Source organism: Didymella exigua, assembly GCF_010094145.1.
Source record: "Didymella exigua CBS 183.55 unplaced genomic scaffold M421scaffold_10, whole genome shotgun sequence".
Classification (NCBI taxonomy): Eukaryota; Fungi; Ascomycota; class Dothideomycetes; order Pleosporales; family Didymellaceae; genus Didymella; species Didymella exigua.
In genome coordinates this window covers 297,052-320,070 of record NW_022984784.1, presented here as the reverse complement: position 1 = coordinate 320,070, position 23,019 = coordinate 297,052, and the positions used below count along the sequence as shown (strand labels likewise).

The 23,019-nt window shown below is 58.1% G+C and overlaps 10 protein-coding genes across 10 annotated transcripts; 4 read left to right on the top strand and 6 right to left on the bottom strand.

Moving 5' to 3' along the window:
- Positions 1-3: 3 nt before the first annotated feature.
- Positions 4-1,788, bottom strand: M421DRAFT_419419 (ATP phosphoribosyltransferase). Its single transcript, XM_033592105.1, has 4 exons — positions 1,519-1,788; positions 1,299-1,333; positions 595-1,251; positions 4-508 (listed from the first exon to the last, which is right to left on the bottom strand). The coding sequence occupies exons 1-4, from the start codon at positions 1,533-1,535 to the stop codon at positions 270-272; spliced, it is 948 nt and encodes a 315-aa protein (XP_033449880.1). The 5' UTR covers positions 1,536-1,788; the 3' UTR covers positions 4-269.
- A 636-nt stretch (positions 1,789-2,424) lies between these two features.
- M421DRAFT_60326 (ATP11-domain-containing protein) lies at positions 2,425-3,501 on the bottom strand (the record flags this gene model as incomplete). Its single annotated transcript, XM_033595782.1, has 1 exon — positions 2,425-3,501. The coding sequence occupies one exon, from the start codon at positions 3,499-3,501 to the stop codon at positions 2,425-2,427; it is 1,077 nt and encodes a 358-aa protein (XP_033449879.1).
- Positions 3,502-4,830: 1,329 nt separating this feature from the next.
- Positions 4,831-8,529, top strand: M421DRAFT_59940 (ArfGap-domain-containing protein; the record flags this gene model as incomplete). The annotated part of the gene is made up of 7 exons (XM_033595730.1): positions 4,831-4,894; positions 4,949-5,082; positions 5,138-5,539; positions 5,591-5,661; positions 5,730-6,812; positions 6,897-7,094; positions 7,143-8,529. The coding sequence occupies 7 exons, from the start codon at positions 4,831-4,833 to the stop codon at positions 8,527-8,529; spliced, it is 3,339 nt and encodes a 1,112-aa protein (XP_033449878.1).
- Positions 8,530-8,917: 388 nt separating this feature from the next.
- Positions 8,918-11,140, top strand: M421DRAFT_60152 (eukaryotic translation initiation factor 3 subunit B; the record flags this gene model as incomplete). Its single annotated transcript, XM_033595754.1, has 1 exon — positions 8,918-11,140. The coding sequence occupies one exon, from the start codon at positions 8,918-8,920 to the stop codon at positions 11,138-11,140; it is 2,223 nt and encodes a 740-aa protein (XP_033449877.1).
- A 224-nt stretch (positions 11,141-11,364) lies between these two features.
- On the bottom strand, positions 11,365-11,982 carry M421DRAFT_21486 (uncharacterized protein; the record flags this gene model as incomplete). Its single annotated transcript, XM_033588257.1, has 1 exon — positions 11,365-11,982. A coding segment is annotated over one exon (618 nt), but the record flags the coding sequence as incomplete, so codon positions are not given.
- A 403-nt stretch (positions 11,983-12,385) lies between these two features.
- Positions 12,386-14,023, top strand: M421DRAFT_419415 (C-3 sterol dehydrogenase/C-4 decarboxylase family protein). Its single transcript, XM_033592104.1, has 2 exons — positions 12,386-13,057; positions 13,310-14,023. Exons 1-2 carry the CDS (start codon positions 12,581-12,583, stop codon positions 13,922-13,924), a joined length of 1,092 nt encoding a protein of 363 aa, XP_033449875.1. The 5' UTR covers positions 12,386-12,580; the 3' UTR covers positions 13,925-14,023.
- A 109-nt stretch (positions 14,024-14,132) lies between these two features.
- On the bottom strand, positions 14,133-15,944 carry M421DRAFT_91469 (mevalonate kinase; the record flags this gene model as incomplete). The annotated part of the gene is made up of 3 exons (XM_033597948.1): positions 14,133-15,554; positions 15,605-15,834; positions 15,899-15,944. 3 exons carry the CDS (start codon positions 15,942-15,944, stop codon positions 14,133-14,135), a joined length of 1,698 nt encoding a protein of 565 aa, XP_033449874.1.
- Positions 15,945-16,440: 496 nt separating this feature from the next.
- On the bottom strand, positions 16,441-17,640 carry M421DRAFT_4085 (uncharacterized protein; the record flags this gene model as incomplete). Its single annotated transcript, XM_033590352.1, has 3 exons — positions 16,441-16,470; positions 16,527-17,553; positions 17,618-17,640. 3 exons carry the CDS (start codon positions 17,638-17,640, stop codon positions 16,441-16,443), a joined length of 1,080 nt encoding a protein of 359 aa, XP_033449873.1.
- A 274-nt stretch (positions 17,641-17,914) lies between these two features.
- On the top strand, positions 17,915-18,651 carry M421DRAFT_91467 (uncharacterized protein; the record flags this gene model as incomplete). The annotated part of the gene is made up of 3 exons (XM_033597947.1): positions 17,915-18,130; positions 18,187-18,299; positions 18,480-18,651. The coding sequence occupies 3 exons, from the start codon at positions 17,915-17,917 to the stop codon at positions 18,649-18,651; spliced, it is 501 nt and encodes a 166-aa protein (XP_033449872.1).
- Positions 18,652-19,209: 558 nt separating this feature from the next.
- M421DRAFT_60144 (uncharacterized protein) lies at positions 19,210-21,870 on the bottom strand (the record flags this gene model as incomplete). The annotated part of the gene is made up of 2 exons (XM_033595752.1): positions 19,210-21,345; positions 21,403-21,870. 2 exons carry the CDS (start codon positions 21,868-21,870, stop codon positions 19,210-19,212), a joined length of 2,604 nt encoding a protein of 867 aa, XP_033449871.1.
- Positions 21,871-23,019: the final 1,149 nt, after the last annotated feature.

The window sequence follows — 23,019 nt, the reverse complement described above, 5'->3', positions numbered from 1 at the left end:
GATACCCATAGGCTGTACTTTCAAATAGGCTGTACTTTCAAATAGGCTGTACTTTCAAATAGACTGTACTTCCAAATAGGCTGTACTTTCAAATAGACTGTACTTCCAAATAGGCTGTACTTCCAAAGTTGGATGCCCATAGGCTGTACTTCCAAAGCTGGATACCCATAGGCTGTACTTCCAAAGCTGGATATACCACATGTCCATTGCATATTTCCCTCTACCTCATCTGCCTCTACTTGCTCTATTCTCTTTCCCACAGAGGCCATCTAGTCGTGGGTTCTCGAGTTCTCAATCTTGGTGACCAGGATATCGCAAGCGCCCGCCTCGGTCAGCTTGTCCATGACCACGGCAATCTGCTTGCGCTGCACCATGACGGAGATGGCGACCCAGCCGCTCTCCTCCAGCGACGTGACGGTCGGCGCGCGATTGCCTGGCGTAATCTGCTTGGCGATGTCGAGCTTCGAGCGCTCAATGTTGTACGAGCAGAGGACGTATTTTTGCGCGGCTAGACGAGTCAGTCTCTAGGTCATGTTGGGTGTGTGATAGGGAGTGGTGCTGCTGGCGGTGAACAGGGAGGGGCGGGCAACGCACTGATGACACCCTTTATCCTCGCTGTGATCAGATCAACCAGCTTGGGGTCTGAGGGGTGCTTCGACTTGATCAGGATCGCGCTGGACGAGACCACTGTGCTAATCGCCTTGAGGCCCGCGGCCCGCATTGTCTCGCCCGACTCGACGAGATCCACGATTCCATCCGCAACGCCCAGCGCGCACGCCGCCTCGACACTGCCACCCACATACTTAATGTTGGTCTTGAGCTTCGCATCCTTGGCGTCTCCGTTGGTGGCGCCGCTCTGCTTCGCCTCGAGCTCTCTGAAGTACCGCTCGGCCAGGTTCGTGAAGCTGGTCACGACGTTCTTGCCGATGAGGTCTTCGGGCTTGGCCAGGTCACCCTTTTGCGGGACCTGGACTTGCAGACTGCATTTTCCAAAGTCGAGGTCCAGCACTTCGACGACGCCGGTCGTGGCTGTGGGCGGCACGCCGCACTCGTGCTCCTCGACCTGGTCGCGGCCCGTGATGCCAATGTCGACGCGGCCCTCGCCGACAAAGGTGGGGATGTCGGCAGCGGGCAGGAAGACGAGGGCGAGAGGGAGGTTCTTGACGAGCGCAATGTCCAGGCGCGAGTGGCGGTGGAACTGGATGTCGGAGCCGTGGAGGAGGTCGAGGCACACCTGGTGAAGACGGCCCTCTGCCTGGTGTTAGCCCTGTCGAGACGCTGGGCAGAACAAGTCTTACTCTTGGGGACCGCAAAGAGAAGTCGGTCGTTCAAGCTGTTCCCCAGAGTGTCAGTCATGAACGGCAAGCTGCGACTGCCCTGGCGCGCCCTCTGCATAATGTACTCCATCTCATTCGCGCCATTCGCGCCATTGGCACCATTGGCACCATTGGCACCATTTTCGCGAGGCATCTTGACGTCGTACGGGAAGGGAAGAGGAAGCGGGGCAGCAGCACGTACGAGTTGACGAGATCCATGTTGTCTATGTCAGCACGCAATGCGCGGTATGGGGTATTGCAAACAGCGGTGCGACGCGCAGGTGTTGGTCCTCAGCGTTTTGCGCGCGGGCTGTGGCCGAGTCGTGCGGGCGTCGACGGGGGAGAGTCTAATTGGGTGCAGCCGCGTCTGGCGGAGGACGGAGATATGCGGTGCTGCAGGTGGATGTGGGTGTAAGTGGGTGCATGTGTCTTTTAGTAGTGTACAACTTTTCCATGACTGCGGGCGATAGGCATGCGGCAGTGAGTCAGTCAGTCAGTCAGTCAGTCAGTCAGTCAGCCAGTCAGTCAGTCAGTCAGCCAGTCAGCCAGCCAGTCAGTCAGTCAGTCAAGAGTTGCAATTTCGCACGTGGAATGCTTCAATGGCTTCGGAACACTAGCTCTACTCAGTCCTCACTGGAGCTCTACTCATTCGACTCTTCGCACCTCTCGTCATGCCTGGCAAAAAGTTGCGCCATGAGCTCCGAATCGCGGCTTCGGTTTATGACGTTCGGTCAGCCCCGCGCGGGGCGCGTGCATGTTGCCAAGCGAAGCGGCTGCGTCCAGGAATGGCTGGCATTATTCTGGCCGTCGACCAACTTTACAGGCGCGGTTGGCCAATCGCACTCGACATTGCAATGGCATACTTTATGGAGCTCTGCCGCCACAGGGCATGTTGCTGTGTGTATACTCAGCTCCCATCTTACATGATGATACATGGTACAATCAATTCACGTAGCTCGCCGCCATGGGCAAATGTTGTGTATACTCAGCTCCCACCATACATGATGATACACGGTACAATCAATTCACGTAGCTCGCCGCCATGGGCAAATGTTGTGTATACACAGCTATCGTACATGGCCATACAACCCGTGTCCAGCACCACTCTTTACAAAGCCTTTTCAGCCTCGTCAATGAGCCTCTGGACCTGGAAGCTTGCATCGCCGCTTGTGAACTGCTTCAGCAGCTCGCCGCGGCCTCTGCCCTCGTCGCTCTGCACGTAGAACTTTTGCATGCACATGACGAGCCACCTCGCCTCGTCGACGCTGATGCCTCTGTTCTCAATCACCAGGCCTTGGCCGAGGACAAGGTTGTGGCTGTTCGCCAGCTCCTGGTGGAACGTGATGGTGGTGTGGGGGCTGGCGAACTCGCCGCGCAGCTTGAACTCGGCGAGAGATGTGAAGAGCAACGTCGTCGTGTCCTTGTGGGGGTGGGCGAACTGCAGATAGTGCAGCTCGGCGGCTTGCTGTGTCTGGCCGCTGGTCTGCTCGGTCTCTGGCGCCTCGACCGGGATCTCTCGCGGCACGGGTAGCACGAATGCAGGGTGCTGCTTGGCAGTCTGGAGCAACGATGTGAACGTGTTCGCGGGGACGGTGAAGTGTATGCTTTGAGGGCTCGAAGCGTGGCGCAGCCTCCACAGGACCTCAATCTCCTTGTTGGGAAGTGCGCTGATCTTGGAGACGTCGAGGAACGAGTCGAGCGTCTTGACGCCGGGCGGCGGTGCGTTGGGATCGCGGGGCTTCGGTGCTGGAGGCGGTGATGGCCACGGCGATGACGTGGACGAGGCGGGCGATGGTGAGGACGAGGCGGGCGACGATGAGGACGAGGCGGGCGACGATGCGGACGAGGCGGGCGACGATGTGGACGAGGCGGGCGATGCGCTGCCTGTCGACAATGGCCAAGGTGGCGGCGTCAGAGGCCCTGTTGCTCCGGGAACCACGGCGGCTTTCCTCAGCTTCTCAATCTTCTCCTTGTGCTTCTCCTTCAGCTCGGCGATGTCCTTGACACCCTCCTGCCTCGCCCTGGAGGCGAGCTTGTCCTTGTACTTGGACAAGATGCGCTCTTCCGTGCCGTGAGTCGCGAGGAAGCGCACATCCTGGACCTGGGCCCATCGGCGCTGGCCGAATCGAGGATTCGACAGCGGCTGACGGAACGCGTTCCGCAATGCTGGTACACGGAGCGACATGGCTGCTGATGGCGTTGTTTGTTCATGAAGACTCGAAGCTGCGTCTCGAAAAGTAGCGCCTCGCTCTCATTGGCTGGCCAAATGCAGGGACCGCTGTCACCGACAGGGTGATCACTTTCCACACTCGAAGGCGCCGCGGCGTGATTCGAGACGACTTCGGAGATGAGTAGCCACTCAACGGAGGGGGAATGACGACCCCATGCTGCATGCTGCACGTTGGGGTCAGAGCAACGAGGTCAATGGGAAAGAAATTTAGTCTGATCGCCGCGTGAGGCCGTACGGGCCTTTTTTGTCGGGCGCCAACTCAGACTCACTCAATCAGACTCACTCAATCAGACTCACTCAATCAGACTCACTCAATCAGACTCACTCAATCAGACTCAGACTCGCAGAGGCACACGTGAGAGCTCAGAGCATGCTGGTCCTAGTGTCCAGTGCCATGCGAGTCCTCTCTTGGAGGACTCCTCCAAGAGACAGAGAGAGAGACAGAGAGAGATAGAGACACAGAGACAGAGAGAGAGAGAGAGAGAGAGAGAGAGAGAGAGAGAGAGAGAGAGGGGGGGGAGAGAGAGAGAGAGGGAGACAGAGAGGCACCATTTCTCGTAGACGACGTTGTGTCGGAATGCGTCATGTGGCTTGGTGGCAGGCCGAAGAGGAGGCAACGGACGGGTGATGAGCAAGTGTTTTGGCCCATCCATGGACGTCTCACATCAACGCTCGTTCCTGCGTGACAAGCTGTAGCGCCGTCTGGTGTCCCGCTGCTGCCGGGCTGCGTGCGCCTGCCTGGCGATGGACGCACACAAAGGCAATCGATCTCCGCTCGGGGTCTGCTCAGCCTTTGCGACTGTCTCTCTGCTTCTGGCCTGACACGCATCCCCCCCTCCCTCTCCCTCCCCCGTATCCCCGTATAGCGTTACCCGGCAACATAGATACCTACCTACCCACCTACGAAGTACAGTACTTCCAAGTTGACCCCGCAGCGGCGCCGCAAGCCATAGCGCGTAGCCCCCCAACCCGACCCGCGCGCCGGACAAGCCCATGTCAATTGTTAGGCGTACGATCCCCGACGTCGATTGACACCCGGACTCGAGAGGCTCCGACGCGCTTGCTCGGGCCAGGCATGCTGCCGTCTGCCTGCGCGCCCTGAGCACCAACTTGCGCGCCCTGAGCACCAACTTGCGCGCCCTGAGCATCAACTTGCGCGCCCTGAGCATCAACTTGCGCGCCCTGAGCACCAACTTGCGCGCCGCGACTCCCACGCCGCGCTTCCCGTCCACGCTGGCTGCGCGCCGCCGCCGCCGCCGCTGCTGCTGAGAGACGCTCGAGACCATGGGCCAGGTTGCGAGCAGAGCGGGCGAGGGCGAGTCGCTGTGCCTGCGCGACCAGACCCGATGTACGTCGCCCGCGCAGCCCGGCTCCCTGTGCGTGCGCTGCTAACACGCGCCAGTCTCGGTCGCTGCCTGCACCATCTCCAACGCCCGCGGCCGCACGCTGCTGAACATTTCGCCGAACGCGTTCCCCGCGACCCGATACAGCCCGAAGCGAGAGCCGGGCGACGAGAGCGTCATCGAGTACATCCAGGTGCGTGTTTCACCTCGTTTGCGGCACGGCGCAATGCTAAACATTGCTTGTATAGGATCCAGATGCACCGGCAAACACCGACGGGCCGCCGTCCTTCTTGATCCGGTTGCCAAACGACGAGGAGCTTAGCTTCAACTTCACATTCATAGTGCGCCAGCAGCTGGCGGTGCCCTCGAACTATGCGAGCGTGTCGCCAAACACGGCCGCGGCCACGGGCCTGGTTGACACGTTCATAAATGGCCTGACGTTTGTGTTTGCGTCGAGTTCCAGAGAACTCGACAATCTCGTGACGCGGGAGTTTCACGCCAACCCCAACCTCCACAAGAACCCGCAGGTCGAGCTGGTCGGGGACTACACCACGGGCGGGAGTTCCTCGGTATCGTTTCAGTGGGCTTGGAAGTTTACTCCCCCCAAGACCAACGAGTCGCGGGGCGGGGGATGGCGCACCAGCTGCAGTGTTCGTATGCCGCAGCTCTACACGTCAACAGCAACCACTGACAGCATGAAGTTTGTAGAGTACGATCAGCGTGCGCACCGGTTGGAGACGCTTGCCGGCTTCGCGTTTTGGGTGCAGAGTATGTCTTGGAATCGACCGTGACAGGTCAGGAGCTGACTTGGCCAGACACAGCAAAGGCCGCCCTCCAAAGCCCAAAGACCACCACACCGCGATTTGAGCTGGGCGTGCCTCCGAGGCTGCGAGTGCCCTCGTCACAGTCGATTGATTCGCGAGTGAGCGACTCGGCAGACGAGAACCGCGACTGGGATAACATGCCCCCGCGGTCTCCCATCTTCGAGGCGATACCCGAGAATGGCCTCAGTCTGGTCCAAACGCAGGCCACGGCGTTTACAACCGCATCGGTCAAAGTCGATGTCCTGCGCCCGGGAGAGGATCTGAGCCAGACGGACGACGGGCCACTTTTCAGGGCGACGATGAAGTCGCTGGAGCAAAAGACGGGAAACATGCGTATGCGTTGGAAGAAGGTACTGAAGCGAGCAGAGTCGGCAATGGAGGCCCAAGTCAACTGCAACAACTCCATGTCAGACCTCATGGACGCTTTGAAAGAGGTCTCAACCTCGAACGCGAGCGCTGTGCAGCCTGCAATCGACCACTACTTTGACAAAATCGCAAAGGACATTCTTGCATATGAGCGATCGAACGCTACCAACATTCAGAAGCTCATCATTGATCCAATATATAAGCTCTACAATATCGACATCAAGCAGGCGGAGACCAAACGGAAGGATTTTGAAGAAGAGAGCAAGGACTACTACCAGTATCTCGGACGCTATCTCGGACAACGGCAAGACTCGCTAAAGGAGAAGAAGCGCGCGGAGACGGACTCGAAATACCAGGACAAGAGGCGAAAGTTTGAGCTGAAGCGGTTCGACTATTCTTCCTTCATGCAAGACCTGCACGGCGGGCGCAAGGACCAGGAAGTCTTGTCGCATCTGACAAGATACGCCGACACCCAAGCCAACAACTTCCTCTCCACCGCAAAGATCATCGAGACGATGCTCCCCCAGTTGGAAGCGCTGAGCCAGGAGGTCAGAGAGGCAGACAAAGAGTTCCAACTCCAAAGAACGGGCAGAGAAGAAAAGAGAAGGGCACTGGAGAAAGACAGCAAGTCGTTTGATGCACCTTTGCAGAATGTCCCGGCCATGGCAACCGCCAACGGAAGCACGCCAAGGGCGCCACCAAGCGCCGACGGCTCAGAACATCCTGGGCGGAAGTCGAGCATCGCACCGGTGTTCCAGAGCACAGTTAGCCCGCCGCCGCTCCCGACGTCGACATCCTACGCGAGCTCTCCCCAAAGCCCCGACGTCACCAAAGCCACCGTGGCGGCTACAGCCCCTCAACCAGACAAGTTCAAGGGCATCAGGGACTTGGAAGACCGGGCATGTGTGAGCGAGCTGACGCCTGGCGCCCATCGAAAGGAGGGTCTGTTGTGGGCCCTGAGCAGGCCGGGCAGTCATGTCGATCCCAAGGGCCTCAACAAGCAGGCGTGGCACAAGTAAGTCCAGGATCGCCGTGCGGCGGAGATGTTGCTGACCACACTTAGGTTCTGGATTGTATTGGACCAGGGCAGGCTTTCCGAGTACACAAACTGGAAGCAGAGTCTCGAGCTCCACATGGATCCAATAGATCTGCGCATGGCGTCGGTGCGCGAAGCACGTAACGCAGACAGGCGTTTCTGCTTCGAGGTCATCACACCAAACTTCACTCGTGTGTACCAAGCCACGAACGAGGACGACCTGAGGTCGTGGATATCGGCTGTCAACAACGCTTTGCAGTCCGCCGTGGAATCTGCACCAAAGAACGATCGTCCATCGACCGACTCGATACCGGGCCAGGTTCGCCGAGACATTGCATCGGTGTTGACTGGCAAAAGCCCCTCTTTATCGAGCAAGGGCAACAACTACGGCGCCAGAGCGCCATCCAGGCACGCCACAGTCGGCGACAAGCCCGGCTACAGACGCGAGGAGCCTGCAGCCGATGACGGCAAGCTTCTCAGGCAGGTGCGCGAAGCGGATGCCGGGAACAGAGTATGCGCGGATTGCGGTTCCGAGTCCAAGGCCGACTGGGTGTCGATCAACCTTGGAATCGTCATTTGCATCGAGTGCAGTGGCATTCACCGTTCCTTGGGCACTCACATTACCAAGGTGCGGTCTTTGACGCTCGATGTCAACTCATTCACGCCCGATATCATCGAAATACTCTTGAAGATTGGCAACCGTGTCAGTAACATGATCTGGGAAGCGAGACTCGATCCTTCAATCAAGCCGGGCCCGATGTCAACAAGGGAGCAAAGACTGCGGTTCATCACGGCCAAGTACTCCGACCGGGCATTCGTCTCCCCCATCTCGTCTGCCGTCTCCCATTATGGGACTCCAGACGAGACCTTGCTCGCCTCGGTCAAGAAGAACGACATGCAGAACGTCTTGTACGCGCTTGCGTTACGAGCGAATCCCAACTCCCGAGATCGATCGCGGGGGACGCATGCCGTGTTCCTGGCTCTCGCGGCAGCTGATCCTGCTTCTCCTGCCGCAGCGGCGTCGCCTGCAGCGTCGCCTGGTCGCGACGCACGACCGTCGACACCTCAGCCAACGCGCAAGCCCTTTCCGGTGGCTGAGCTCCTGCTACAGAATGGAGCGGACCTGCCCATAACAGCGGCGCCGATTCCACTGAGCCCGTCGGCGCGCCAGTATCTCGAATTCAAAGCGGACCAGAAGGCAGGAAAACGGCTGGTGCCCGTGATAGCTGGAGGCCAGCCGAACCCCAGCGGCGACGTTCTCCCCGCACTGCCACACATCACAGCCGGCAACGGCAGCACGCCCTCGGAACGAGCGCGCGAGCGAGAAGCGCGACTGCAGAAGCGGGTGTCGGCCAGCGGAAGGTTGGTCAAGCACACGTTCCAGGATCTCACCGAAGGTAAGCGTGGCTCATAGGGCTAGCCGGTGCTTACTCGTTTTGTTTGCTTCTAGTTTATACCTGCCCTGGGTGGCTTGCGGGATTGCGCGATGGGCGTCGACGGGATGACTGCAATGTGTACATGACTGTGCAAAGGCTGTGGGCGGTGTTGGATGCGATGGATTTGAATGACAGATGGTCTGCGTGGCAGGCGTTGGATAGCCGAGATAATGTGTACATGTTGCAACCAACATGGTCTGTGCTCGCGCAGTGATGCAGCAACGATGTTGCGAGTGGTGATGGATGGGCTGCACACGTGACCTCCACCGCCCCACTTTGGTGTTCGCGCCGGGCTGCGCACGAATTTCGACTCTGCTTTGGCGAATTTCAGCGGCGCGACCCCACCTCAGCAACAAACACGGCAAAATGGCGCCTTCATACGAGAACCTCCCGCTGGAGGACGACGAGTTTGACGAGTCTCAGATCGACTTTGCCGACATCGAGGAGCAGTTCCAGGTGCGCCTCGACGAGGGCCTCGACGCGTTTGTCGTCATCGACGGCCTGCCCGTTGTGCCCGAGGACAGCAAGGGCAAGCTCGTCAAGTTTGTGCTGCGCAAGCTGAACAGCGTCGGCCGCGTCAAGGACGATGGCGTGCACATGCCCGTGAACGACGAGGGCAAGACCGAGGGGTATGCCTTTGTCGAGTACAGCGCGCCCGCCGAGGCCCTCGCCGCCGTCAAGCAGCTGCACGGAACGCCGCTCGACAAGAAGCACACCATGGCCGTCAACAAGCTCACCGACATTGACCGCTACGGCAAGGAGGGCCGCATCGACGAGGAGTACCACGAGCCCGAGATCCCGCCCTTTGAGCAGAAGGAGCACCTGCGCTGGTGGCTGGCCGACCCTGACAGCCGCGACCAGATCGCCATGTACCGCGGCGAGAAGGTCGGCGTCTTCTGGAACGACCGCGAGGACCAGCCCGAGGTCGTCGTCGACCGCGAGAACTGGACCGAGTCGTTCATCCAGTGGTCGCCGCGAGGCACCTTCCTCACCTCCATCCACGCCCAGGGCGTGCAGCTGTGGGGCGGCAAGGCCTGGAGCCGCCAGAAGCGCTTCGCCCATCCCGGCGTCAACCTGGTCGACTACTCGCCCGGCGAGAACTACCTCACCACCTGGTCGCACCGCCCGCTGCAGGTCGACGAGAACCATCCCGTGCCGACCCTGTCGCTCGAGGAGGACGGCAAGAACTACATCATCTGGGACATTGCGACCGGCAAGCCTCTCCGCTCCTTTGCCACAATCGACGTGCCGACCGGCATCGATGCCGACGGCAACCCGGTTAAGAAGAAGATGCAGTGGCCGACCTTCAAGTGGTCGTCGGACGACCAGTACGTTGCCCGCTTGACCCAGGGCCAGTCCATCTCCATCTACGAGCTGCCCAGGATGAACCTGCTCGACAAGTCCTCGATCAAGATTGAGGGTGTCGTGGACTTTGAGTGGGCTCCTGCTACGCCCAAGCGGGACGGCATCAAGACATACGAGCAGCTCTTCTGCTACTGGACTCCCGAGCTCGGCAGCAACCCCGCAAAGGTCGGTCTGATGTCCGTCCCCTCCAAGGAGATTGTCCGCACGCGAAACCTCTTCAACGTCTCCGACGCTAAGCTCCACTGGCAATCAGACGCCGCCTACGTTTGCGTCAAGGTCGACCGTCACTCCAAGTCCAAGAAGTCTCTGGCTACAAACCTCGAAATCTTCCGTGTCAGGGAGAAGGGCGTGCCCGTCGAGGTGGTCGACTCCATCAAGGACGCTGTCATCAACTTCGCCTGGGAGCCCAAGGGCAACCGCTTCGTCCTCATCACCACCGGCGAGGTTGTTGTCCAGGCTGCCGTTCCCCCCAAGACGGCTGTTTCTTTCTTCGCGCCTGAGAAGCTCAAGGGTGGTGCCCCCGGCAACTTCCGCCACATCCGCACCGTCGACAAGAAGAACAGCAACGCCATCTACTGGTCGCCCAAGGGACGATTCGTCGTCGTCGCAGCTCTCCAGTCCCAGCAGTCCTTCGACCTCGACTTCTGGGACCTCAGCTTCGAGAAGCCCAAGGACGAGTCCGAGAAGGGCGACAAGGAGCTGCTCGCGAACCTGCAGCTCATGGACACAGCCGAGCACTACGGCGTAACCGACATCGAATGGGACCCCACTGGCCGCTACGTCGCCACCGTCGCAAGTGCCTTTCGCCACCGCATGGAGAACGGCTACCACCTGTACGACTTCAAGGGCACATTGCTGCGCGAGGAGTCTGTCGAAGGCTTCAAGCAGCTCCTCTGGCGCCCGCGTCCCCCGACACTCCTGTCCAAGGAGGAGCAGGCCGAGATCCGCAAGAACCTGCGCAACTACTCCAAGGTCTTTGACGAGCAGGATGTCGCCAAGAAGAGCTCGGCTAACCGCGCTGTGGTCGAGGACCGCAGGGAGAAGCTCCGCGCTTGGAACGAGTGGCGCGAGGAGGTTGCAGAGAGGCTGCGCGAGGAGGGTGCTGATATCGAGATCGCTGCTGCCAAGGGCGAGACACCTGGCGATGCCGAGGGCGGCGAGGCCGAGGAGATCGAGGAGATTGTTGAGGAGATCATCGAGGAGAGCGAGGAGATCCTGAACTAGACCCCCCTTGATAGCGTGTATGTAGATGCGAATACATATGTATGGGAGATGCTCAGAGCATGGTTGCCACTCCTGTTGCATTGCCATTGTTGATGTTTCCTCGTCCTCGAGCCATTGCCCCGTTACACCTCGCAGTTCTCCATCTCATACCCCCCCACGCTCCCAAACCCCTCCAACCCAATCCTCCCCTCAACATCCCTCAGCCTCCCCCCCATAACCGGCGTCCTCATTTCCACCTCGCCAAAGTAATTCGGCCCCGCGCCCGTCTTCACAAACCCCAACTTCTCAAACAACCGCAGACTCCGCACATTGTCCTTGTCGATCTTAACGCGCAGATACTGCACCGCAGCGCCCCTTGCGCCGGCGTACTCTGTTCCGAGGAGCGGCAGCTGCGTCTGGATGTACGACAGGAATGCGCGCAGGGTTTCAAGCCCGAGGCCTTGGTTCTGCTGCGAGGGTCGCGCGATCATGATCTCCAGCTCGCCGATGATGGGTTTGAGAGGGGTGGTGTGGGCTGTGGGGGTGCTTTGTGCTTTGTCTTTGTCTTCGTCGTCGTCGTCGTCGTCGGCGTCGTACAGGAACAAATTCACATCCCCGACCATGCGACTCGGCGCATCTTGCTCCCCGGCAATAATACTAATGCTACCCGCACCCGCGTCTGCGTCACGCGTGCACACGATGAAAGTCAACTTATCAGCGTCGGTGCGCCAGGAGCGCTGCATGGCGTACTCCTCTTCGAGCGTCAGCGGTTCCGATGCTGTTGCCTTTTGTATCGCTTCGTCCTGCATCCATTCATGGTATGTAGGGACGTGGTGGGCGCTGTACGGGACCAGGAGGAGCCGCGGGGTTGTGATGCCTGTCGTGTTGGGAATAAGATGGTGTTGGATGCGAGTTTGTCTTTGTAGACTCACTGGTGAATTCGTTGATCTTCATATCTGGGAGGAATTTGGTGTTGATACCTCGATTTCGCAAGACTTGACGGTGAAGTGACTGCTGGTGGGTGCGTTGATGGTCCGAGGGGAGAATAGTCTTGGAGCGTGATGTGTGGTGTTCAAATCGGACGTGTCTGTTAATCCTGTGCAATTGTAGTGCGGGAGATGTGATTCCAGTCTCAAACTCAAAGACTGGACTGGTCGTCGCGACTTCGCAATTGATTCCGAAATTTCGGAACCGCGGTGTTGATGACTAGCTTCTTGCAGCAAGTGCTGTTTGGACCTCTACCTTCATCACCGCCTCCGTCTCTCCTTCATTTCTTACACCTCCAAGGTGCATATTGCCAGGATACAAAGCACTTCTGCAGAGACTGCTGTAACTGCAAGAGCCGGTAGTATCAAACAAAACAAGTCAGCGGACGAATATGCGGACAAGAGCAAGGGACCAACTTGGCAGCACATGAATTCTTCCGTCTAGCCAGCCGTCCATCTCTACACCACCATCGAGATGTCCACAGAGCGGACCCGCGTCCTAGTGACCGGCGGCTGCGGCTTCCTGGGCACAGAGATTGTCGCCGCGCTCCTGGCCACGAGGCGCTATGACATCACGGCCATTGACATCAACCCGCCGGCCCTGGGTACCGCCACATTCACCCAGGATGTGCGGTACTTCCGCGCCAATGTACTCGATCGCGATGCTCTCCAGAAGGTCTTTGATGAGGCGAAGCCTGCTATGGTGGTTCACACGGTGGGTGTGTATCGCTTGGGCACCGCGCGGTACTCGACGAAGAACAAGGAGGGTGAGTTTACTGTGAATGTCGAGGGCACGAGGAATGTGCTCGATGCGAGCAAAGAGTGTGGTGCAAAGGGACTAGTGTATACGAGCAGTGTTACAGTGGTGTTGGATGAGCTGGGCAAGGACTTTAAGAACGTGGATGAGGAGTGGCCGACGGGCAGGGCAACGACGAGTTATGGACAGAGCAAGGTAGGTAAAATCAACCCCCCTACGTTTTCAGACCTGGCCGATTTCGATCGCGGCATCAGACTGCTTCCGTCTGCAGATCTGGCTCGGCGACAGAGGCAGCACGCGACGAGCCAGATCTAAACATCCTTCATCCCGCAACGTCTCTAACATTCCCGTCCATTCACAGGCCAGCAACACGCCAGCCCTTCCCATCTTCGCCCATTCCCCAATGCTCCTCGCACCCCACCACCGTCCGCCCGCTAACCACCTCAGACGCTCGCCGAAAACCTCGTCCTCGCATCCTCTACCCGCTCGCGCTCTTTCGCAACCTGCTCGCTGCGCAGCGCGCCCATATTCGGGCCCAGCGACCCCACCGTGATACCCAGCATCCACGCGTGCATCCCGTACCAAACGCCCTTCATCCTGGGCGACTCGGGGCGCAACCTGCAGGACTACGTGTACGTCAGCAACGTGGCAGACGCGCACGTGCTGGCGGTGGGGAACCTGCTGGGCGCGCAGACGGCGGCGGGGGAGGCGTTTTTCATCTCCAACGGCGAGCCTGTGCCGCTGCGGAATCTGTGTGTGGCGATTTGGCGCGAGTTTGGACACGTGCCGCGGTTCGAGGTCGGTGTGCCCGAGGGTGTGGCGTGGTGGGTGGGGCTTGGTGCCGAGGCGGTTGAGTGGGCGACTGGCGTCGAGTCCGGGCTGAGCAGGGGCGTTGTGGATGATGCGTGCAGAGACCGCTATGTGAGCTGCCACAAGGCGATGAGGATTTTGCGGTACCGACCGAGGGTTGGGCTGGACGAGGGGATACGGCGGAGCTGTGCGTGGTATCGGGGCGTGTTAGCGCGGCGGGGAGTCAGGAGGGAGAATGATGGGTGGTCGTGAGACGTGGTTGTGATTAGATATTGACAAAATATGTGCGAGGAGGAAGCAATACTCGGAAGTGTGAAAGAGAGCAAACAGCTTGCTGGTAGAAGATGACTTGCGTCCAAGATCTTGCGTCTTCTGCTCCCCACTCTCTGCTGATTATACAACATACGTACCAAAAAGCGGTCTTGAATCGAATATTAGGGCCTCGAGGGAAGAAGGTGAATTACTCTTCGTCCTCGTGCGCGATCCACGGCCTCCAGAACTTCCAGCCTTCACGGACCTCTTTTGCGAGTCTCCTCCGCGGCCCCGCAGCACCTACAAGCCGCTCTATCCCCACGGTGCCCTCGGCCATTAAGAACTTCTCTTGATCAATCTCTTCTCCGCCCTCTTCTTCATTACCATTGTGCAGAACGGCGGGCCAGAGAATGCCTACGCCATCGCCAGCTAGTGTGGTTTCAAACTTCTCGAAGCCCTCGTTTTCGAGCTTGACTTCCAGAGAATCTAAGATCTTGTGCTTGAGTTTTGTCCCGTTCGAGATTATCGACAGGCTGCAGTCCGCTTCGGAAGAGTTATCGGACGATTCGTCAGAAGATAGTTCGTGGCCGTTGCTGTGACCGTTGGTGAGCGCGGGGGGCTTGGGCTTGATGATCGAGATGGCGCAGCCTCCGCCGCCGGCGCCGGTAAGCTTTGTCCAGCCGATGCCGGTGTGGTCGATGAGTTCTCGGACGCGCTCGAGCTTGGGATGTGAAACGCCGAGCGAGACGAGCAAGCCGTGATTTATAGTCACCAGCTCGCCGAGATGTTTTAATGAGGCGTGGGATGTGGGATCGAAGTCTGGTGAATTGAGGAGCTGGTATGCAGATTCGGTGACCATGCCGATTGATTCGAGTATGTTCTCTGCTAGCGCTGGGTGCAATGTCCGGAGTACGCCTACTTTTTCTACCTCGGTCGCCGTGCTTCTCGATTGCCGTGTATTTACGAGAAGCAAGGGCAGCTCTGGGAAGTTGTGGAGAGGTTCGACGCGGGGCGGCTTCCCCTCACCCATCCTCTGGTACAGCACTGCCTTGCCGCCTGACGATACTGTGTTGTCGATACCGGACGGGTTGCCGTGAATGCACATTTCTCCGACAAAGGCCCAGCGGTTGATGCGCTCAATGTTCAGTTCGCACTCCTGCGGTGGCTGATCCTGGTGAGGACCGCTCAATGCGCGAATCTGCATGAGTAATGCGGCGCTCAAGCAGACAGAGATACTGGCGCTGCTGCCCAACCCAGCCCCTATTGGTATTGTTGAGCGCAGGGTGTACACGCAGGGCGGTGTCTTCCTCGAGGCCAGCGAAAGGAACAGGTAGAGGAATGAGAAGGCGGATGCGTGTTGTATCTTGCGTATCGATTCGGGGGCTTTTGGCGATACTTCGTCGACGAACGGCTGGGTGGCGGCGACGAGGTCGGGGTCCAACGCTGTGACGAGGTCGTAGTAGTACTTCTTCTTCCCCGCCTTGGAGAAGGCCTCCCATGGCAGCTGGTCGATGTTCCACGTGTGCTCCATCTGGATGTCGGGGAAGCGCAGTCGCACGGTCCGGTTCGACTTGGACAGGAACGAGACGTGGAGGTAGGAGCGCAGCGAGATGGCAGCAGCAATGGCAGCCTGCACAATGTTAAATCGGCCTTCTGCTGTTGGCGTTGCGTGAGCCGTACCTTGCCGTGCACGACGGCATGCTCGCCATACACAATGACCTTGCCCGGCGCAGACACCATAAAGGGCGGCATCATCGGCGTCGACTGTTTCCGCGCCAGGGCGGGCGCAGTAGGCGTTGTTGCGGGGACGGCGGACGGCATCTTGGAAGCCAATTGCGTGCGCGCAGGGCCGTCGGGCGAGTTTTCAGGCGTTTGCGTGGATTGTGACGTCGAGCGCTGTTGGACGGTGACTGCGGTCGAGGGTCAGCCATGACAATGACTTCAAGATTGTGCCCAGGTGGTGCCAGGACTCACGAGGCGAGGCGAAGCCGGGTCTGCGAATACTGCCGTTGGCGGCCATGCCCGTAGATTGCAGCGAGTATGTTTGTGTGGGGCAGAATGCGTCGACTTTCTTTCTTCAGGAGGCGTTGAGCGCTGCGTAACTTGCATCTCTCATTACATACATAGGCGATCCCAATGGGCGCGCTAGCCTTGATCAACTGACGCTCCAAGCCGCCATGCAGGAACGGTGGTGCCAACCGGGGTACTTCTCACACCCCTGCCAAATCTGCCCACTAAGGTGCACTACGCATTGCGGAGCGACCCGGATGCCATAACACAGCCTCGACCGCAACGCAAGCAGTACCGCCCACTGACTTGACGTTCCAACCACTGCCTGTGCGAGATGATCTGCAGGCGCGCATAGAGACAGGAAATCTCAATGGAACGCCCGGCAGAGAGTGTGGAACGGAGTCTTTTGGCTAATGCAGTTCACGGATCAACGGCTTGTATTGCTCATGCTAACAACAATTCCCAAACGCCTCGCTATGCTCACGGAAACGACGAGAGTCAGTGCATCATGCCACTGGCGTCTTGATCATGAATATCTGAACAGACATGTTAGCGGCGAGCTCAAGCGTCTCAAGCGAATGTCTTTACGTACCTCCTTCAATGCCTGTGGATCCATGCTTGCGCGCTTCTTCATCATGATGTGCCTGTGCCTGGCTGTCTGTACACCTCGTGGAACGAAGCTGGGTGTCGATGTGCCGGTCACCGGTACCGAGGAGCTTGGTGTTGCATCGTCTTCGTCGCTGTCCGAGCTCGAGTCGTCCGCGCTGTCCTTTGACTTCCTGGCCTCCTTCGCAGCCTTCTTGAGAGCCTTCTTGAGCCTCTTCTCCTCCTTACGGGCTTTCTTCTCTGCCTTTCGCCTCGCCTTGTCTGTGAGGGGCTCGGGATCCGAGGCAGGCGTGGGCGCATCGTCAGACATCGGTTCTGGGTCGGATGAAGCGTTCTCCTTCTTAATCTTTTTGCTCGACTTGTCCTTCTTCTCTTTCTTCTCCTTCTTCTCCTTCTTGTCTTTCTTGTCTTTCTTGGCCTTCTTGTCTTGCTTGTCGGCCTCTTCGCGCAAGCTCATACTCTTCTTCTTGCGCTTCAGCTTCTGCTCGCTTGAGCCCTCCTCAGACGCATCGGCTACGTCCCGCTTGCGCTTCTTGCTCGACTCGTTGTCGCTGTCGGACTCCTCTTTGATCTTGAGCTCTGTGGACTCCAACTTGACTTCTGCCCTAGGCACCAGCTTGTCACCAACCAGGAAGCCACCACTGATGAAGTTCATCGAGCCAAACTTCCTGTACACATACGCCCTCTTCTCGATTTCCTCGCGCCTGGCCTCCTCCTTCTTGACTTCTTCCTCCCTGCCGTTCAGACGTCCGAGAATACTCTCGAGACCGGCAAGACCAAAGTTCTCCGCACGCTCACTTCCACGCTTTGCGCCCAGACCAAGATTGTCATCTTTCAGGAAGACGCGAATGTGCGATTGCGAGGCTTGTGTGTAGTGCGCTTCGTGGGCAGCGTCCTTAGCACCGAGTGTGTCGCCAGTCTTCCATCCTTGTGCGGCTAGGATCTTGTGGCCGAACCGCTCGGTGTTGTGCGCCCAGTGGTTGTTCTGGGGATCGTTGGAGATCTTCGAGCGGCTAGAGGCTGTTAGTGATAGTAAAACTGATGGCTGAGTAAGACGTGAGCGGAGGGCTGCCGTACTTCTTCTGTTGTGCGAGACCCATGGTGACGACTAGTTTTTCGGTTTGAAGTTGCTGCAGGAGCGCTCTTTCCTCTCACCAAAATTTGGCGGAGGAAAGCGCGCTAAGAATTTCAGGACCCACATGTGGGGTTCCGGCTAGAGTGACCCTTGCTGCTCCTGCTCTCTTCCGCAACTTGACAGCACCAAAGCAATCTTGTGCTGCAGACTTCAAAGACCGAGTCGAGAGCAAGCAAGACTCTTTTCATCAGACACACTTCATCGACACACTAATAAATATTGCTCATTTACCCAACAGCATGGCCCCTCCACGCACAGCCAAACAGCCACGTAGGGCGGCCGAGCAGACTACCTCACGTCAAGATCGCAATGCCCGCAGACAAGCTGTCGAGGAAGTCGACAAAGACACTGACGCAGACGAACCCATTGATGCTGGGTACGAAACCGAAGACAACAACGTCGATCCCTCCCAGGGCACTGCAGTTCAGAACATGAGTATCGGAGTTCTCAGCAACGTATGTCAGGCTCCACACACACATGGCTGCTGATAGATACTCTAACAATTCCACAGCAGGCGAAATGCCACATTGCAAACAAGAAGCAAGTGAAGAAGAAGTTCAGCCTCGCCAAGACCGAATTGCAAAACAATATCATCACACTCTTCGAAGAGCATGAAGAACAGGCGTGAGTCGCTGACACCTCTGCACTCCGCCGTCGCCAAGTCTTCGTTGCCCACTACTCGATCCCCTCCTTCCTGGAATCAAAGCAGCTGCTCTCCTACCCACATCAGCTCATTGACACTAATATGCTCCGGGACCCTCCCGGATTGGCCCTGCAAAGTCCACTCAACTAACTCCAAATCAGTGATACTGCCCACAGCGCTCAGCTGAAGCGCCTCGCCGACCTCATTGCCCTGAAAGCCTCTCTCGAATCACAAATGACCACCAAGCTAGCCCACCTACAGACGGAGTACGAGACCCACTCGCGGGAGCTGTCGGGAATCATCGAGGCCAGAATCAGGGAGCTGAAAAGGTAGAATTGCGCCATGCAGGGCCTGGACTCACAAGGCCTCGTATTCAGGAATGTGGCTCCCGATTAACCGGCAGCCAAGAGCAGCCATACAGGTGTGATCGTGGCCTAGAGCAGCAATCGAGAGACTGCGGCGTCTTTGGAGCGTGCAGGAACAGGTATACTTCGCCGGTGCTTTGAAACTGGACGGGTGCTGTCGTAAGGCGGTGTACGTGGGGGCGATGTAAGCGAAGCTTTCCTCGAATAGTCAAGCATTGGATGCGGATGCTTGACTGCAACTGGTGGCTCGGCGTGGTCTGCCCAAGCATGGGAGCAAACACGAGCATGGTTGAGGAGAAGTCAGCACATGGACGTCATATCTATAGAAAAAAGAATGTTTGTTGGAGGATCGCAATTCGGTATGACCATTCAATCTACAAGAACAACGAGGTATCATAAAATCTGTAAAGCGCAGAACATCAGCACCAAACAGCACAGTGCCTTTCGGGGCTCACGCTACGCCAGAACGCCAATGCTAAGCAATTCCCACCATCTCTCGCACATCTCTGCTCTTCAGTTGCTCCCATCATCGCTGGTACTCAGGCAACGCCTCACTACGCGGTCTCTCAGCCCGAATCCGAATCGGCGCAATAGCAGCCGCCAGCTCCTCATCATCCTCATCCAGCATCGGCGCGCTCGGAGCCAGATGCCCGGGAGCAAAGCGAGCAGGAGCGCGACTGGACCCGTTGACAGGCGGTCTCGACGGCGCCTGTGAGCTCTCGCCCCCCTCTGCAGGGGGGGGCGCGCTGCTCTCCATCTCCAGCCTCCGCCGCTGCATCTCCTGTTTATCGTCTGTGGCTTGCACGTGCGAAGATGGAGGGAAGTAGTTTGGTGCTGCGCCTGGAGACTGCGGTGGCAGGAGTGGCAGGGGTTTGGAGTGCTGTTCGGCGCCGTTGCCATTTGTGCCTGGTGGAGCAGAAGGTGTTTGCGCGTTGATGGTGAGGGAGGAGCCTGTGGCGAGGGTCTGGGGTAGGTCTTCGGTCGCGGTGCGGCGTATTGATGGGGGAAGGGGGGCTCGGTATGGGAGTGATGATTCTGTTGCGGCGCGGAAGGGTGGTGGGGGATGGGATGGTGCGGAGGAGGATGATGATGCCTCGGGTGGGTACGAGAGGTTGAGTTCGTCATCTTCTGGGAGAATTGGCGCGGAGGCGGGAATGCCGTGTTGAACTGCGCCGCCGGGTGTTGAAGGACCGTCAGCAGCGCCAGGAGGTGCTGACGGTAACAGCAGGGCTTCTGCTCGCCGTAGTCGTTCCTTCTCTGACAGACCTTCCTCTTCTTGCGCTGGTACTGGTGGAACATGGTGGGAATGGTTTCCATTTGCGCCATGATCGGTGTATCCAGGGACTTCGTAGTATGCTGGATCGTAGCCATAGTCGCCGTAGTACTGACCGTGCTCGTCGTAACCGTAGTCGTAATGGTCGTGCTCGCCATACATGTTCTCTTCATCGTGAGATCCGTAGGGTATCTCATGAACGCCGTCATGGCCATTGGAGGGTAGAGCTTGGACCTGTTTCCGCTTGCCACTCCGCTCGCTGTCTTTTGTGCCCACGACGACCTCGAACAGTGAAGAGATGACACCCTTTTCTCGTCGGATGCCATCTGTGTCGACAAAGTTGCCGCCCCAGGTCGAGAACGTATTGCTTGCGGCTTCGTCTCGTCCGGCCCCGCCCGGTGTGCTGTTTGTCGAGGTTGGAACAGTGACTACCCCAGCGTTTGACACCAATCGGTCCAGACCCGTCAGCTTCCCTTGGATGTCAACAACAACCTCAACGTAGTACTTGAACGAGATCATAGCGCCAGGCACATTCGAAATCGTCGGGAACACGTCGTCTGGCACTCTGACCGAGCACTTGATGTCTGCAGTGAGCGTCCTGGGGTCGACAAACAGTGGTGCAAACGATTGGCCCAAGTCTTTGCGGAAAGTATGACTCGATCCTGCCGACGATAGCGACAAACCGCCGAGCCCTGTCCTAGATTTAGGATAATACTCTTCTGATTTTGTTTTGTCGCCTTTGCTATTGGGTGCAACAGGCAGGGCTGGATGCATGTCTACCCTTGCCTGACGGTAGAGGGTGACGATGATGCCCTTCAGACTCCTTATGTGCTTGTTGTGATTGACAGTGACTCGGATGGGTACTTGGTCGCCGCTGAGGAACCCGCCCTTTAGAACGTCGATTGTAGCCGTGATGGTCTTCCCTCTCACGGTCGGTCGGCTGCCACTAGCAGCTACGGAGCCACCGGCGTCGGTCACGGTGTTGACAGACCGGATGCCGTACTCCGTGCCTGAAGCACCACTGCTGCTCATATGACTTGCAAAACTTGTTTCACTTGGGGAGGGGCTGCGTGGATTGATAGTTCCTTCAGGCGATCCATTTCCAGGCTCTGACCTTGGTGGGGCTAATCGTGGCGTTTCGGTGCTACTGCCAGGTGTGGGTGGAACACTTTCCGATGCCCCGGTATCTGTTCGTTTCCGAGGAGGCTTAGTCCGTGTGCGTCGTGAGATAGGTTCCAAGGATATGACACGAGGTTTGGGCTCTGCAACTGGTGCAACATCAATCACATCGCGGAGAGTGACCTTGACATCGCATGTCGTGGTAGGCGACATGGTTGTCGGCCTTGTCAACGTCGAGGTCAACATGTAGCATACTGTACCCCGTTCGAACTAAAATAATGATCAGCGACAGGATCCTTAGTGAGCAGATCGCTGCATTGTCCTTACGTCAATACTGCTTGGCAAGCCTTTTGAAGGGAACTCCAAATCGAAGTTGAAATGGTAGACACCTTCTGCGAGCTTGCCCTCACCACAGAGGACTACCTCGTCCTCAAAAAGTGATACGAAGCCATTTCCAAAGTAGCTTCCCTGCCTCTTCCCTCTCCCTGACCCAATTGTTGTCGAGTAGTTCTTGTACGCATCGCCTGGCGTATTTGGGTTCTTGAACACCTGTGCATAGCCGTGCAGCGAGACGACCAGATGCGTGATCCTCAGAGGCTTGACAACCTTGATGATGACGGTTCCACTTATTATGTCTCCCGGAACGTACTGGCGATGTGGGTCGTCTGACTGAATGTAGAAGTCGGTGAAGTTGCGCGACTTGGAGGACAAGGGCGATTTCAGTCGCGACAGGAACGATCTGCTGGGCGCTGGGGAGTTGGAGGAGACGGAGTCGCGATGGGAGCTGGAAGTCATGCTACTTGCAACGCGCACATGCTGCGGCTACCCGCGACCGATGTGAGAGGGCACAAGCCGCACGCAATCCAGTGGGTGCCAAGCTACGTATGCGCAGGAGCGTCCGCGATGATAGTGCACGATTGGAGTCGGACGTGCAGGACGAGCTTGTGGAAGCTTGACGGTATGTACCGTAGTCCAAACGTTCGAGCAGCGCACAGACGGTGACCGAGGACTGCGCAGCAGTAGGACGGGAGGAACGGGCCGGGAAGGTGCGCTGCAGGCGGCTGAAGACGTGTCTGAACGAGTCGAGCGACGCGATTCGCGATCCGGGCGTGGCAGACCGAATTGGCGGTTGCTTCGATGTTGGGCGCGCTGCGGAGGGGTGCGAGTCGCGGCGACACGCAACTGTCTCAGGTCAACGGGGGGCTGTGGCGAGCGACACGGCGACGGTGGTCAGGAACTAAAATGCGCTGGCTTGCAGTCAGCATTGCGGGTGGCTACATGCGTGGCAGGGGCATTTAGAGTCGACCTTGCGGATGTGGGGAGCGATCGGGGCAGTGCTGCTCTTAGCGTATGGGCGGCTGCAAGTGCGAGAGCCGGGCGATCGCCGGTGCGCGACAATGCAACACCATGCCCTTCTCGCACAGACAACACGGGCAGCCGTCGAGACTTGCATTGCGGGTGGCTATTTACGTACCACTTGACGTCGGTAGAGAGTATCCAAGGCTGTCCCAAGAGACACATCAATCTTGGCTGCCAAGGGCGACGCACGCTGCGGGAACACAGGGTCTGGTCCGGCTGAGAGGGTGCAGATTGAGAGATGTCGGATGCAGAAGCCCGAGTGGATGTCGATACAAGTTGGAATGCGCGGTTCGGTCGCGGGATGAGGAAAAGCGTGTTGTCTGGAGGCGAGAGCGATGTGAGCAGAAGCAGGGCTGGGGCAAGGTGGACGATATTGTTAGAGACGCGCCGTGCCCCAATTCACGGCTTGCGGAACGGGAATGGCGTCTGGGATGTGGGCTGTCGGGCGACCAGCTGATGACCGCCAGTGACAGTGCAGCGGGCATAGCCTTAGCGCTGCTCCGTCGAAGAGGTGCCCAAAACGAGCTCCAAACAATTACACACTGGCCTCTGCCACGTAATTGCAGCGTTGGACTTGCTCGCCTG